Here is a 14,098-nt window from a genome sequence, read left to right as displayed (position 1 = left end):
ACGAGTAATTGAAAGAAGCAAAGAACCATGCTTTGGAGGTCTTGCTATGGAGAAACTGGAGGTCCTAATAAAATTGAGGAATCATAGAATCACAGTATCACTGAAAATTAGGGTTGGAAGGGACCTCAGGAGGTCATCTAGTCCAACCCCCTGCTCAAAGCAGGAGCCCCCAACTATATCATTCCAGCCAAGGCTTTGTCTAGCCAGTTCTTAAAAGCCTCCATGGATGGAGACTCCACAACCTCTCTACATAACCTGTTCCAGTCCTTTACTGTCCTCTTCGTAAGGTTTTTCCTAATATCTAACCTAAACTTCCCTTGCTGCAACTTGAGATGATTGCTCCTTGTTCTGTCATCTCCCACCACAGAGAAGAACAGTCTAGCTTCACCTTCTTTCATAGAATCATAGAAATTAAGGGCTGGAAGGGACCTCAAGATCATAGAATGCAACCCCCCTGCTCTAAGCAGGAATACTGCTGAAATCAAATGTTCCCAGCAAGGTGTCTGTCCAGTCTTCTCTTGAAGACTTCCAACGTTGGGGACTGCACCCGCTCCTTGGGAAGTCTATTCCAGATTCTGGTCATTCTTACTGTAAAGAAGTTCTTCCTTACATCCAATTTGAAACCATCCTCTAACAATTTATGGCCATTGTTCCTTGTCCCGTTCCCTGCGCCTCCCCCACTCCCCCAGGGCACGGTAGTAAACACTTTTTCTCCCAGCTCCCAATATTCACCCTTTACCCACTTACAGACAACCACCAAGTTTCCCCTCAGTCTTCTCTTCCCCAGGTGGTACAGTCCTAGATCACTTAGTCCTTCCTCATATACAAATCAAGGGAACAGATTCTTTAACTATTCAGCACTGATGCAACCCCACCTAGCCTACTTTTTAGGCCCCACAGTTCAAGAAGGACGTGGACATTGGAAAGAGCCCAGTGGCAAACAACAAAAATGATTACAGGCCTGAAAAACATGATTTATGAGAAAAAGCTAAAAGAACTAGGATTATTTAATCTGGGATATAAAAAACTGGGCAGGCAGGATTTGATACCAGTCTTCAAATACCTGAAGGGTGATTATAGAAAGGAGGGAAATGGACTTTTCACTGTGGCCATAAGAGGTAGGACTAGGAGCAATGGCCTCAAGCTGCAGCAAAGGAAATATAGGTTGGAAATTAGGAGGAACTTTCTGACTGGTGGTCAAACTTTGGAACAGGCTACTTAGAGAAATGTGGAATATCTATCCTGGAAATTTTGAAAAGCAGATTAGGCATACACTTGGCTGGGATGGTTTAGTCAGGGATGATCTTGCCTTGAACAGGGGGCTAGACTAAATGAACTTGAGAGGTTCCTTCTGGCTGAATGATCATAAACTGCTCTTCACCAAGGGAATCATAGCACCTTTAGCGGCCCTTAAATGTTATTAGTGCAGCATATAAGGACAAGCACCTAAACCAGACTCTTTTATCAATATAGCAAAATGTTACCAGTATAGCAGTCTTTTGCATTTATAAAAAACCTGAATATTTTAATTAAAGTGAAAAAAAATCTGGATATCAAATGAAAAATTGAACTGTACAGATATAGCTAGGGAACAGGGTTCCTTTAATTAGCTGATACAATGGTCAAGTTAACCAAAATGTTAATTCAGGGATACACACACACTGCTCCCCCTCCCCGCCCCGCCAGCCAACTGAAAGGATCAAAACCTAATCTCCCACTCCCCGCCACCAAGAAAGGAAACAGCCCTTTTAAAGTCAGAAAGGGAAAAAATAGAACTTACAATCATGAGATGCTTATGGTACACTTAGTTTTTAAGTGTTTACCATATATATGGCTACCTACTCATTCTACACATACACAAACCAAACTACCAAATTTGTTAATGCTTTTTCTTCAAGAGTAAAAAAGATGAAACTGTGTTAAAGCTGTGTTCAAATAATGAAGACTGTAAAACAAGTAACAAGAATCAGGATTCATGGAGTTCATTTTTAAATAGCGCACTTATGTCAGCCTGACTTTGCTGATTCATGCATTTGATTTATTTCAACTCATGCTTTTGCCTGTGTCAGCCACAGTAATTTCAAAATGAGTGGACAGAAGCAGATATGCTTGTTTGCTGTTTTTTTTTTTTTAAACAAAGGCTGCATTTGCAGAAGCAAATAAATATATTTAATTACTAGCTCCTTGTCCCAACCAGTTTTGGCAGTCATTTGGTTTTGGACAGTCCAGTTCTGCAGGCCCTGTTCAAAACCTAAGGAAAACACGCCTCATGACTGTTACTCATATTAGAAGAAACTGTCTAAAAATACTAATGCCTCATTAAGTGCTATGCAAATATGGTTCAGCCAGCAGGCGTCCACCTTTCACCCCCACTCTTCTGGGGAACCTATTCTGTACTACCCTCATCATTGCAGCCCTGTTGCATCATCTGCACACCTCCTAACAGTGCACGCAGCTACAGGACTAAACCGTATGCAGTGTTTCTTATGTTGATGCAGGGGAGCAAAGGTGCCAACTCTTATGTTTGCAGAGGGGCCTAAGATGATGGACATGTGGAAGGTTTTATGCATTTCAAGTGATAGCCCTCTTCTTGAGGGGGGCTAGGGCCCTTTGGCACCCCACATACTTGGCTCCTCTGCAGGGGAGTGCCTTGCTTTAGTAGGGATTTAGGAATTTTTGTTTGACTATGTATGTGGCTGAGGAATCGTAGGGCTGGAAGAGCCTCCAAAGGTTATCTAGTCCAACCCCCTGCCTGAGGCAGGATCATCCCTATCCAGTCCCATACAACCCATCATCTGAACTCTGTACATCAGACTACGGTCAACCCTGACGCAACACGGACCTAACAGCTGGACCTGCCACAGGAAAAGCAGGGGCACCGCAGCGGCGAATATCCTGCAGGAAGAACGTCTTTCATTTGAAAGCTTATCCCAACTCTGTCTCTGGTCCAGGATCACCTATGGCCCTAAGGCAGGCCCACCTCTCGGTGAGGGGGCAGGCAGAAATGGCTGCACCCAACATGGAAAGCATCAAAAGATACTGTCATAATGTGCACGTTAATAATGTGTTAATAGTGTGTGTATCGAAAAAGGAAAGCATCAAAAGATGCTGTCATAATGTGTGTGGGTTACCGGTGTCGTAAGTTAACCGTGTGTGTGTTTCAATGATGTGTGCGCATCCAAAAAGTAGCCAAAGATGCTGCCATCGTGCGTGTGGGTTCACAATGTCGTAAGTTACCGGTGTGAACAGTTGTGTGCGCGCATCCCAGAGGCAAGCCGCACAGGACGCCGTGACAGTGCGTGTCCACACTGGTCATACTGCCCTGTGCTCCCGAGGCAGGCGCGGCCGCGATGGCGGGGGGCCGGCGGGGCTGTCCTCGACCTCCGCCGAGAGGAGGGCCGGCGCGGCTCGCGGTGTCTCCGCCGGGAGCCAGGGCAGCCCCGCTGGTTGGCGGGGGAAGGCGGACGGGCGTCCTCCAGGCTCCGCCCCGGGCCGGGCGCCGCCGCCACAGCCACCGCCTCCATCGAGCCGGTCGCGGACGCGGGTGCAGGCGCTGCGGCCACGTCAACCCTGGCGCGGCCGGTGAGTCAGGGCCCCGCCCGGCCGGCCGCCTCCGGCTCAAACCCGGATCCCGGCCGGGCAGCCTCCGCCCCCGGCGCCGGCCTGAGGGCGCCGCCGTCCCATGGTGCCCCGCGCCTGGCTCGGCCCGGCCTCCACCCTGCCTTCGCTTCCCTTCGCCTTGCAGCTCCTGCCGGCTCCGCGCCTGCAGCCGGGGACGCCGGCGCGGCGAGACGTCGCCCAGTGACGGAGACGCAGCAGGGTAACCCGCCGCCTCCCTCGGCCCCGGCAGCGCCTCCTGCCAGGCGCTCTTCTTCCCCCGCGCTCCCTCAGCGCCGCCGCTGTGGGCTGGGGGAGCAAGGGCTCCCCTCAGCTCCTCGGGTTCCCGCCTGCATGGAAACCCGCAACCTTGCAGGGGCCCCGTGTCCCAGGCTCCTGGGAGCAGCCTGCCCTCCTTTCTGGTCCCTTCAGAGCAGGGATGCTCAACCCGCTGGCCCCAGGGCAGGGCCCGCGCTCTCAGACGGGGGAGCCCACGCTGCCCCCGGTCTGTGCCGTGTGCCAGGAGCAGGGTCCTGCGTCGTCCCGCACGCAGGGGTCAGCCCTGGTGCACCCCACATAACCCCCAATTCCACGGCTCACAGGGCATCCCGTGGGGTGCACCACAGGCCGGGTGACAGTGCTGGGGACCAGACATGGGGTTGAGCCCCCCCTTGGTTCAGTGAAATTAGTTACAGATGCAACCGTTAACATTTGTGTGCAGTTACCCCAGGGCCCGGTGACGGGGGCTGAAAGATGCTGGTGTTCATGCGCTTCACCTGTATTCGGATAAGTAGTGTTTGTTACGATATAAATCACAAGCAACACAGTGGGACTGGCCGCTTGGTCTCCAGTTAAGTGAGCTGCACCCTTATCTAGTATGGTTGCAAGTGCAGTACATGGTACGCATCACTCAGCCATGTGTGCATATATACACACAGCAGTCTGGATGCTGAAGCATCATACACGAGATCTGGCCATTTCAATCCTTAGTATTTTTATTTCATTTTCAAGGAGATTATACATGTTTACATTTTGCACCCTGTACAATTTTCCATCCCCAAAGTGAAACTGTAGAATAATTTCTTTAAAGACCGCCTGACACCTACCTAATGAAGGAACATTTCCTGCTGGCCCCACTCAGTGAGACCAGAGCATAAACAGATGTATTGGGTAGGAAAAGCGAGCAGAAGAGAAAAATATTCTTAACCTAAATGTGTATTGGCTTTCATGTTCATCCTTGGTACCACTTACCTGAAAAAGCTTTCCAGAATTGGTAGATTCCACAATAAGAAAGGGAAAGTTACTGATCTCTAATACTTAAGTTATGTAAAGATATTACAAGCTGATTAGTAACAAAGCAGGAAATTCAGCATTAGTGTGCATCCTGCTAAAGCTGATAGCATGTTCTTTGATAACTGTATACAGTTATTTACTGAATAATTTTCTTTTCTTTACAGGTTATAATTCTTACAAAACAGTTATGATGTGACAACTATGGATTAGGACAACCACAATCTTAGACATCCCGTTTAAAATAAATATACACTTATCTTCTGAACATCTTGCACTTATTGGCAATATTTCTTGGAAGTCAACTTGGGTTGCAATCTGTATAACTTTTGAAAAGCTTCATAATGGAGTTCTCATTATCCAAAGGAGGTTTCGTTAGAGATTTCCATAGACCATTATTAATACTTTTAGTTTTCACATATCTGATAGCTCTTGTTGGCACTGATCAGGACTATTACAGTTTACTTGGAATATCCAAAGAAGCAAGTAGTAGAGAAATAAGACAGGCTTTCAAAAAATTGGCATTAAAGTTGCATCCTGATAAAAATCAGGTAAGTTCTCCGAAAGTTAATAGTAAAAAATGGCCTATTCTTTAAATTTCAAATGTACTTTAATTGAAATGTTGTCTTTGTATTTTAGGATTTTTAAAGTAGTGTAGTTATCCAATATATAGGTTAGTCCACGTAATTTTTCCTGCAGAGAAAAACAAAAATAAAATAGAATAGATATACATATGACCCTTGCCATTCTCGTCTCCCCTGCAACTGGCAAAATCTGAGAATAGGGCACTGCATTCATGAATGCAGTGCCCCCAGCAGCTGTGGGGGCATGGCTCCGGTGGCAGCGAGAGCCCGGTGGCAGCAAGCGTGGAGCTCTCGAGAGTATTTAAAATGTGGGTTTGGCATTTTCAAATATTTTAAACCATGAATGCCAAACCCACGAATAATGAGGGTTTCCTGTATTGGTAAATTAGGCAAAGGAGAACTGATGTCATACTGAACCATTGCAATAATAGTGTGATGGTTTAGTAACAGTACATTTTATATAATATGTAAGTAGATTGTAATAATTTAATAGTTTGTTACTATGTCCATCCCATCTTGTCCGTTCCATCTCGACCACTCCCTCTGCATATTAGCGTGGGTGGAAAGAAAGACCGGACACATAGTTGACTCTGGGACACCCAGAGATTCTGTATCATGGAACTTGTCAGCTGTATTGTAATTCTCTTTCCTTTTTATACCACCCACCCAGGGCCAGCAGGGGAGATGATGCTTGTGAGCAACCAACACAGGTTCATTAGAGGCAGGTCCTGTCAAACCAACCCGGTAGCCTTCTATGACCAGGTCACCAAATCATTAGATGCAGGGGTAGCAGTGGACATAGTCTTCCTGAACTTTTGGAAGGCCTTCGACACTGTCTCTCACCCCGTTCTCATTAAGAAACTGGGGGACTGTGGTGTCGACATCTGCACAGTCAAATGGGTCGCTAACTGGCTGGGGGGCCGCACACAGAGAGTGGTGGTGGATGGGTCATCTTCGACCTGGAAGGATGTAGGCAGTGGGGTTCTGCAGCGCTCGGTCCTCAGGCCCGCAGTGTTCAACATCTTCATCAGTGACTTGGATGAGGGGGTAAAAAGCACCCTTTTCAAATTTTCTGATGACACTAAGATGTGGGGGGATGTGGGTATGCTAGAAGGGAGGAATAGGCTGCACTCAGACCTAGACAGGTTACAGGGGTGGGCGGATGAGAATAAGATGGGATTCAACACTGACAAGTGCAAGGTGATGCACCTGGAGAGGAAGAACCAGCACCATACCTACAGGCTGGGGAACTCCCTTCTTGTCAGTGCAGAGGCAGAAAAGGATCTTGGAGTGGTCACTGATGCCAAGATGAACATGGGCCGGCAGTGTGGGGATGCAGTCAGGAAGGCCAACCACACCTTGTCATGCACCCACAGATGCATCTCAAGCAGATCCAAGGAGGTGATCTTCCCCCTCTATGTGGCACTGGTCAGGCCGCAGCTTGAGTACTGTTCTGGGCACTGCACTTCAAGAGGGATGTGGACAACATGGAGAGGGAGGGTCCAGAGGAGGGCCACTGGCATGATCAGGGGGCAGCAGGGCAGGCCCTACGAGGAGAGGCTACAGGACCTGAACCTATTCAGCCTCCACAAGAGAAGGCTGAGGGGGGGATCTAGTGGCCTGTTACAAACTAGTCAGAGGGGACCAGTAGGCATTGGGGGAATCCCTGTTTCCTCAAGCATGACCAGGAGTGACTAGGAATAATGGTCACAAGCTGGCAGAGGGTAGATTTAGGCTAGATATCAGGAGGTGCTACTTCACTGTCAGGGCAGCTAGGATCTGGAACCAACTTCCAAGAGAAGTGGTGCTGGCTTCTGCCCTGGGGGTCTTGAAGAGGAGGCTGGATAAGCACCTTGCTGGGGTCATTTGACCCCAGTACTCTTTCCTGCCCTGGCAGGGGGTTGGATTCGATTATCTGCTCAGGTCCCTTGTGACCCTACAAACTATGAAACCGGAGATCAAGATGTGGCCAAGTATTTCCATAAGGAAAAAAGAAATTGTCTTATTAATGTGTGCGTCTTGTTGGCTGTTTTCATGTAATTGTTCTTTTTGCTCAATTCTCTCTTCTACAACTTTCAGTTAGATGGTTAAACAGAAGTATTTCTAAATATTATTTTGAGAATTAATATTTAACTTTTAGTTATATGTTAGTTAAACTCCTGTGATTTAATAAATATTTTCCTTTAATAGAATGATCCACGTGCACATGAAAACTTCTTGAAAATAAATAGAGCTTATGAAGTATTAAAAGACGAAGACCTACGAAAGAAGTATGATAAATATGGAGAGAAAGGCCTTGAGGATCACCAGCAAGGAGGTCGATATGAAAGCTGGAACTTTTATCGCTATGATTTTGGTAGGTTACAAAATATGGTTGTGACTCACTTTTACAGCCCTAAGTAAGTGCCACATTTTTCTATGCCAAATTTGTTTATAGATTTCTCTCTCATACCCTGTCCATCTCTTTTGTCTTTTTTTCCTCCAGCTTTTTCTTCTCTCTTCTTTCTCTCAAATGATATTGTTAACCTTCAGTTATCCTGTTAATTTCTGCTATCTGTCGTGGTTTATGGACACCCCTGGACACCTGCCCCTTTTACAAGCAGAGGGAGACCCTGGCAGATGCCTACCTGGAGTGCACCAGATTGCACCACCTCCTCCAGAACCTTCTACTGATGTTCTGGCTGCTCTGTTCCCCTCAACTTTTTGTTTATGCACTCACTGTCCATGGCCCCACCGAAGCCCAGGACCTCCTGGTCAACCTCCTCCTGGCCCTGGCCAAGCTGGCTGTGTACCTGACCAGGAAGGAGGCTTTGGCTGGGATGGTCCCTGGAGATTGCAGGGCTGCTTTCCTCACCCTACTTTGCTCCCATCTCTAAGCAGAGTGTCAGTGTCCGCTGGCTCCTTGGACTCATTTGAGGGCCAGTGAATGCTGTCCGATGTGCTCTACTTGGTGTGTCCCCCCCTTACCACTCTTGTTTTGAAGCTTTGACCAGCACTCCCATTCCTGATTTTTTTATTATTTGTCCCAAGGAATCTGTTGTCATTTTTCCTTGTAGCTTCCCTGCTTGAAGAAAGCCAATAAGAAACTTGGGGGGCCAGGCCCACATGATTGAAGGATGACAAATAGGCCTATTCATTTATGCTTACAAAACACCAGTAGTAATGACATCGGTAGTGAGGTATATAGTCCGCTATCTAGTGCCAGTTTTTTTGCTTTTCTATTGTTCTGTTATTTTTCATTTAAAGTGTACATATGTGGTGATGTTAATCTTTTTATTATTAGGATTGAGCATTTTATTAATATTGTGCCATACTTATTTTAACCCCATACAAATGATTTTTTTTGTTTAATTCTCCAAGATATTTTTATATTCAAAATTCTCAAACACTTTAAATGAATTTATTATAATTTTATATATTAGGAGCTCTATCCTAACAGCGGTTAACCCAGGAGCAGGAATAGTAGGGTCAGGACATTATACTTTTGAGAGATCGCAGATTTTCCCCTTTAGAGGAGAAAACTGTGGGAAATGGCAGGTTTCCCCATGCAGGCTGTCAGTTTTGCAACAAGCCCAGCTTTGTGCTGTTGCCAGCAGGACCTGCCTGGAAGCACCTGCCCCTCCACTGGGAAAAGGGGGTGGAGGGCAATCCTTCAGGGGTGGCAGGAAGCTGCATAGCGGAGCCTCTGGCACTGAAGCTGGTGCCCATGCTCTTGTGGGATGTGGGGGAAAGGGGCCCAAGCCACCTGGCACAGCACAGGAGCCCAAGCCAGAGGTGAGGGGTGCCACAGGAGTTCCCCCTCCTCACTCTAGCTCACATTGGGGTTGGACTCTCTCTGCTGCAGCACACATGAGCCGGAACCGCCGTATCTGCCACGATGTAGCCTGGCCGGGACGGGGCCTGGAGCCCCTCGCCGTCCTCCTGCTGCCTGCAACATGTCCATGCCAGTGCCACACTCCGCTTCATGTTGCTGTTGTGAAGCACAGCTCTGGTCCTCCCTCCTGCATCATAGCCCCAGCCAGTGGCACAGGGCAGCTGCCTGTGGTTCTGCATGAAGTGCACTGCATATACCTCGTGCTAGAGGCCATTTCCACCATGGCCTTGCAGACCACTGTCCTGTAGTCTGGGGGCGGGGGGTACCTGGGGACCCCCTCCATCAGGGCTGGGGGAGGGCAGGGAGCTGCAGGGCAGGAGTGAAGGGCACCAACAGGGACTGTGGCTTGGGAGTGAGGGGCATTGGGGGGTTAGGGAACTGTGGGTTGGGAGTCAGGGGCACCAGTGTGGTTGGGGGGCGGGTAGCTGTGAGTCAGGAGGGAGGGGCACTGGCATGCCTGGGGGGAGAGGGGGTAGACTGTGCATTGGGAGTGAGGGGCACCAGTAGGGATGAGTACTGTGGCTTGGGAATGAGGGGCGAGAGCAGGGCACCAGCATATCAGAGCTGCTCAGTGCCCCAAAGCAGCGGGGTAACAGCCACAGCTGGACCCACAGCCTGGTGAGCATAGGTGGCAGAAAGAGCTCTCATTTTCCATGATAAAAAAAGCCAAAAATCAAACACCAAAATATACAGGTATTTAGAATTTATTTTATTATAATGATTGAGGCACTGGTAGGCTTCCAAATTGCTTTAAAATTGTAAATATATCAGCAAAAAATGTTTTAAACCGATACCTGTATGTGTATGTGTATATATATATGAGTGGCATTTCATTTTAAATCAGAGAAAAATGTGGATTTGGGGTTTTTTTTACAATTGGAGAATTTGGGATTTTTAAACAGAGAAAAAAGCAGGATCCCTGGTAATTACATCCATCTCTTCAATTTATAGGCATCATCTTTCATTTTTATATGTTTATTGGTGTGTTAAAAACACGAGAGCATTCCTGGATTCTTTGATTTAAAAATTGCAAATATAAATAAGTGGTTGACTTTCTTCTTTTTTTTTAATAGGTATATATGATGATGATCCTGAAATTATAACATTGGACAGAGGAGAATTTGGTAGGTCTTAAAGGCTGTATTACTTTTCTGACATTTTAATTTGGTATACCTATGCTTATATTTGTCTGAAGTTTTGTTCCATGTGCAGGGACCAAACTATTGAATACAGTAAGTCAAAGTGAAAACGTGCAATTTACCCCAGAAAGAAAAATGTCTTGGAGGATTCTGGATCAGTTTTCAAATGCTATTAAGATCGATGAGGGTCTGTTTTTTGACTGAATCTGAAAGTTTTTAATATCTGCAAAAAAGAAATAAGACTTCTCTGAATTTATCAGCCTACAGAATTTGTGTCCTTTAGTATTGCATCTTCAATACAATTTTCTCATTAGGCAGCTGAAATTCAAGGCTCAAAATACAACCAGTCATAAGTGACTGAATTTATGCTTGTGTGATGATACTAGTAATTCATGCACTCTGGCATTCCTGAATTTCAGTTACCTAACACAAGCACAGGCTGACTGTGAATTGCACTGCAAATAGAAAGCCAAAAAGGTTTGTTAAGTATTCATTGTATACTTAGTAAAGACCAGAAAATAGTTCTAAAAATATAAAACTTTTTTTATCTTAATTTTGAAACCCAGGAAATACGTAATCCTTCCGTGTAGTGTTAGTATCCACACTTGTTTCCCCCCGCCCCCCAACATTTGGTCTTCAAGTTTATGGAAAGTTGGCATAGTTACACAGGAATATACTGTTTGGAGATATACACAGTTAAATGTGGACTGCAGTTAGCATATTGAGGTAATTATTTAACCTGGGCGCTGTGGTGCGCTGGCCTGTGGGAACATAGGTATCTTAGGTTTTCTCTGCATGGCTCTGCCTTACATCCTCAGGGCGCATCCAGATGAGCGGGAATATGTACTTTGCGCAGCGTCTCAAAGGCTTTTGAGGTGCTGCAAAACACGTCACACATGAAAAGGTTCTCCGTGCTGCATATTTTCAGCGCGGAACCGAAATTGGATACGGGGAAATCCCAGTAAGAGAGGCCAGTGAACTGCTGCATGCAGTGTGCAGTATCTTTATGAGGCCTGTGGTATGAAAACAACACTTTACTGTAAACAGTTATATATAGAATTTCCTGTAAATAATTAAGAAGTTGAAGTCTTGCTGCTGCCCTTGCAAGGATCTGGGGCATAACTTTGTAACTGCCCTGCCACATCAGGAAATTCCAGTTGCCTCACCCAAGCTGTCTCCTGGGGTACCACACCTCCTGGAGACCATTTCCAGGACTCCTTATTATGTGTTACACAGCCATTCATTACTTTTTTCTACATTATTCCCTCAAAAAATGTGGTGCATCCTTTATCTTTCTTTCTGGGGGAGGGGTTGGGGGAGAGACAGGGAGGAGGAGAGACATGTGGTGAGTGAGGAAAATGCTGTGTATTTTTAACCTGCTGGAGAGTGTTTAATCATATAATGCACTTTAGTGTGTGATTGATAGAAACAACATTTCATAATAAAGTTGCTAGTTACACTATGGTACTTATTTGTAATATCAACTAAGAGTTATTGAGAAGCTTCAACTCAGAATTATAAAGAGCATGTGTTTTTTTAGTTGTCGTGAATTGTAGGTGTACACTGTAAGAGGAAGCATTTTACAAGTTCTTATTGTTTTCTCCTCTTGCTAACTAGATGCTGCTGTTAACTCTGGAGAGTTATGGTTCATAAATTTCTATTCCCCTCGATGTTCACACTGCCATGATTTAGCTCCTACGGTATGTATAGAAAACCAGCATCCTAATTTTGAAAATGGATTTTAGGTAGACACTGCTTTCTTTTAGAGCAAGACTTTGCTAAGTGGACTTTTATGCTGAAGCCAGAGATTTTTAAAAATGCTTCAGGTAGAAAAACTGTGAAAAAACACTGTGATTTTTTTTAAAGGAATTTATCCCAAGCTTTCTTTCCTCCTTCTTCCTCTTCTTCCTTTGTCCTTCTCCCCACCCTCTGCCCCCCTTTTTTATCCAGTGGAGAGAATTCGCTAAGGAAATGGATGGAGTAATACGCATTGGAGCTGTGAATTGTGGTGATAATCGAATGCTCTGTCGAATCAAAGGAATTAATAGTTATCCAAGTCTCTATGTTTTCAAAACTGGAATGGTGAGTAATAATTAATCCTTCTTTTATAAGAAGAGGGGGAATAAAGGCAAGCCACGTGCAAATTAGGCAAGGCCTGACCTACAACATTCAAATCTATACTTGGATTCCTTAGTGAAAGCATTTCCTCTCAAGGTTTTGGTTCAGGTCCATTAACAGTGTAAATAGATTAAATACAGTATTATGTATCATATAGCTATTAATAGTTGCTTTGTAAACTTTATATTTTGTAGAATCCAGTGAAATATTTTGGAGACAGGTCAAAGGAGAGCTTAAAGAGTTTTGCCATGCAGTATGTCACAAGCACAGTGACAGAGTTATGGGCAGGTAATATGATTTATTTGGGATTTTCATTGTTGTTCTTTTCCTCTCCCCAAGATAAGGAGATATAAACATAATCCCTACTATGTATCATTGGGTATGTCTGCCACAATTTGCTACTGAAGTTTTTCAAATTTTTGCACATACCATTTGAAAAATAAAATAATATTTTTGTTCTAGTGTAAAACATGCTTGTTTCATAGTTTTAAGAAGTAACCTTTTCCTGTGTATATTAATAAGAACAACCATTTCAAATATTGATTTAGATTTTGCTGCACTTTCTACAGGAAACTTTGTCAGTGCTATTGAAACTTCATTTGCTTCTGGCATTGGCTGGCTGATCACCTTCTGTGCTGATCGTGGAGGTAAATATGTGGGGGGGTTCCAAATAAATAAGACTAACTAGTAGAGGTGCACCAATACATTGGTCTGATATTGGATCGGCACCATATAAAGAAAATTGGCTGAAAATTTGGTCAATAAATGCCCGTGCGTGTGCGCAGCCGCAGCTCAGCAGGCAAACAGCGAAGAGCACAGCCTGGCATCATGCAGAGCTGTGTGCAGCTGATAAGTCCATTGTGGTGGAAGGGAAGGGGTGTGGGAGGGGGGCAAATTAATGCCCCTGCAGTGAGGGAAGGAGTGGGGCAGGGGCTGGGGCAGACGCTGCCCAGGTGGGCAGGGTCAGCACAGGACAGAGCTGTGGCTCATCCGGGGGTGGGGAGCACTTCTGCCATTGCACACACTCCAGGAGGGCAGCAGGGGACGAAGGAGCAGGTGTGCCCCCAAATCAGCACAGGGCAGGGCAGGTGGGCTGGAGCCAGGGCTGCACCAGGCTCTTCTTGGCGGAAGCTGGGCTTGGGGCAGGTAGCGGTGGCACTATGAGGGGGCGCTGCAGTGACCCCAAATTTCACCATAGCCCCCCTCAACCCCACCTCCCAGTGCCACCACCTGGCACAGCCCCAGCTCAACTCGTGCCTCCACCCATGTGCCAGGAGGAGCCAGGGCTGCACTGGACAGGCAGCGGCACTGGGAGGGGGAATATGCGGGGGAATATGCGGGGGACAACGGTGAAACTTGGGGTGGCTGCAGCTCCCCCACAGCCCCCTTCCAGCACTGCTGCTGCCTGCCCTACGCAGATCCAGGAGGTACATATCCGTGTTCCCACCACCCCCATGCGCTCCCAGGCTGTGCACCGTAGTGGGAGCTGCACCCTG

The 14,098-nt window shown here is 46.2% G+C and overlaps 1 protein-coding gene across 2 annotated transcripts in view; it reads left to right on the top strand.

The window, feature by feature from the left end:
* Positions 1 to 3,528: 3,528 nt before the first annotated feature.
* The window catches only part of DNAJC10 (DnaJ heat shock protein family (Hsp40) member C10), a 29,566-nt gene continuing 18,996 nt past the window's right edge, over positions 3,529 to 14,098 (top strand). Inside the window, exons 1-8 of one of the 2 annotated variants that reach the window (XM_019554208.1) lie at positions 3,529 to 3,582; positions 5,055 to 5,438; positions 7,662 to 7,827; positions 10,419 to 10,469; positions 12,102 to 12,184; positions 12,435 to 12,566; positions 12,797 to 12,890; positions 13,172 to 13,249. In XM_019554208.1, the coding sequence (XP_019409753.1) occupies positions 5,232 to 5,438; positions 7,662 to 7,827; positions 10,419 to 10,469; positions 12,102 to 12,184; positions 12,435 to 12,566; positions 12,797 to 12,890; positions 13,172 to 13,249 (811 nt within the window). In that variant the 5' untranslated portion in view covers positions 3,529 to 3,582; positions 5,055 to 5,231. Of the gene's footprint in view, positions 3,583 to 3,691; positions 3,821 to 5,054; positions 5,439 to 7,661; positions 7,828 to 10,418; positions 10,470 to 12,101; positions 12,185 to 12,434; positions 12,567 to 12,796; positions 12,891 to 13,171; positions 13,250 to 14,098 lie in introns of those variants that run through there. The other variant, XM_019554207.1, reaches the window with a different exon arrangement.

This window comes from Crocodylus porosus, unplaced genomic scaffold, assembly GCF_001723895.1.
Source record: "Crocodylus porosus isolate Cpor-Errol unplaced genomic scaffold, CroPor_comp1, whole genome shotgun sequence".
Classification (NCBI taxonomy): Eukaryota; Metazoa; Chordata; order Crocodylia; family Crocodylidae; genus Crocodylus; species Crocodylus porosus.
This window is presented reverse-complemented; position numbering and strand designations above follow the sequence as displayed.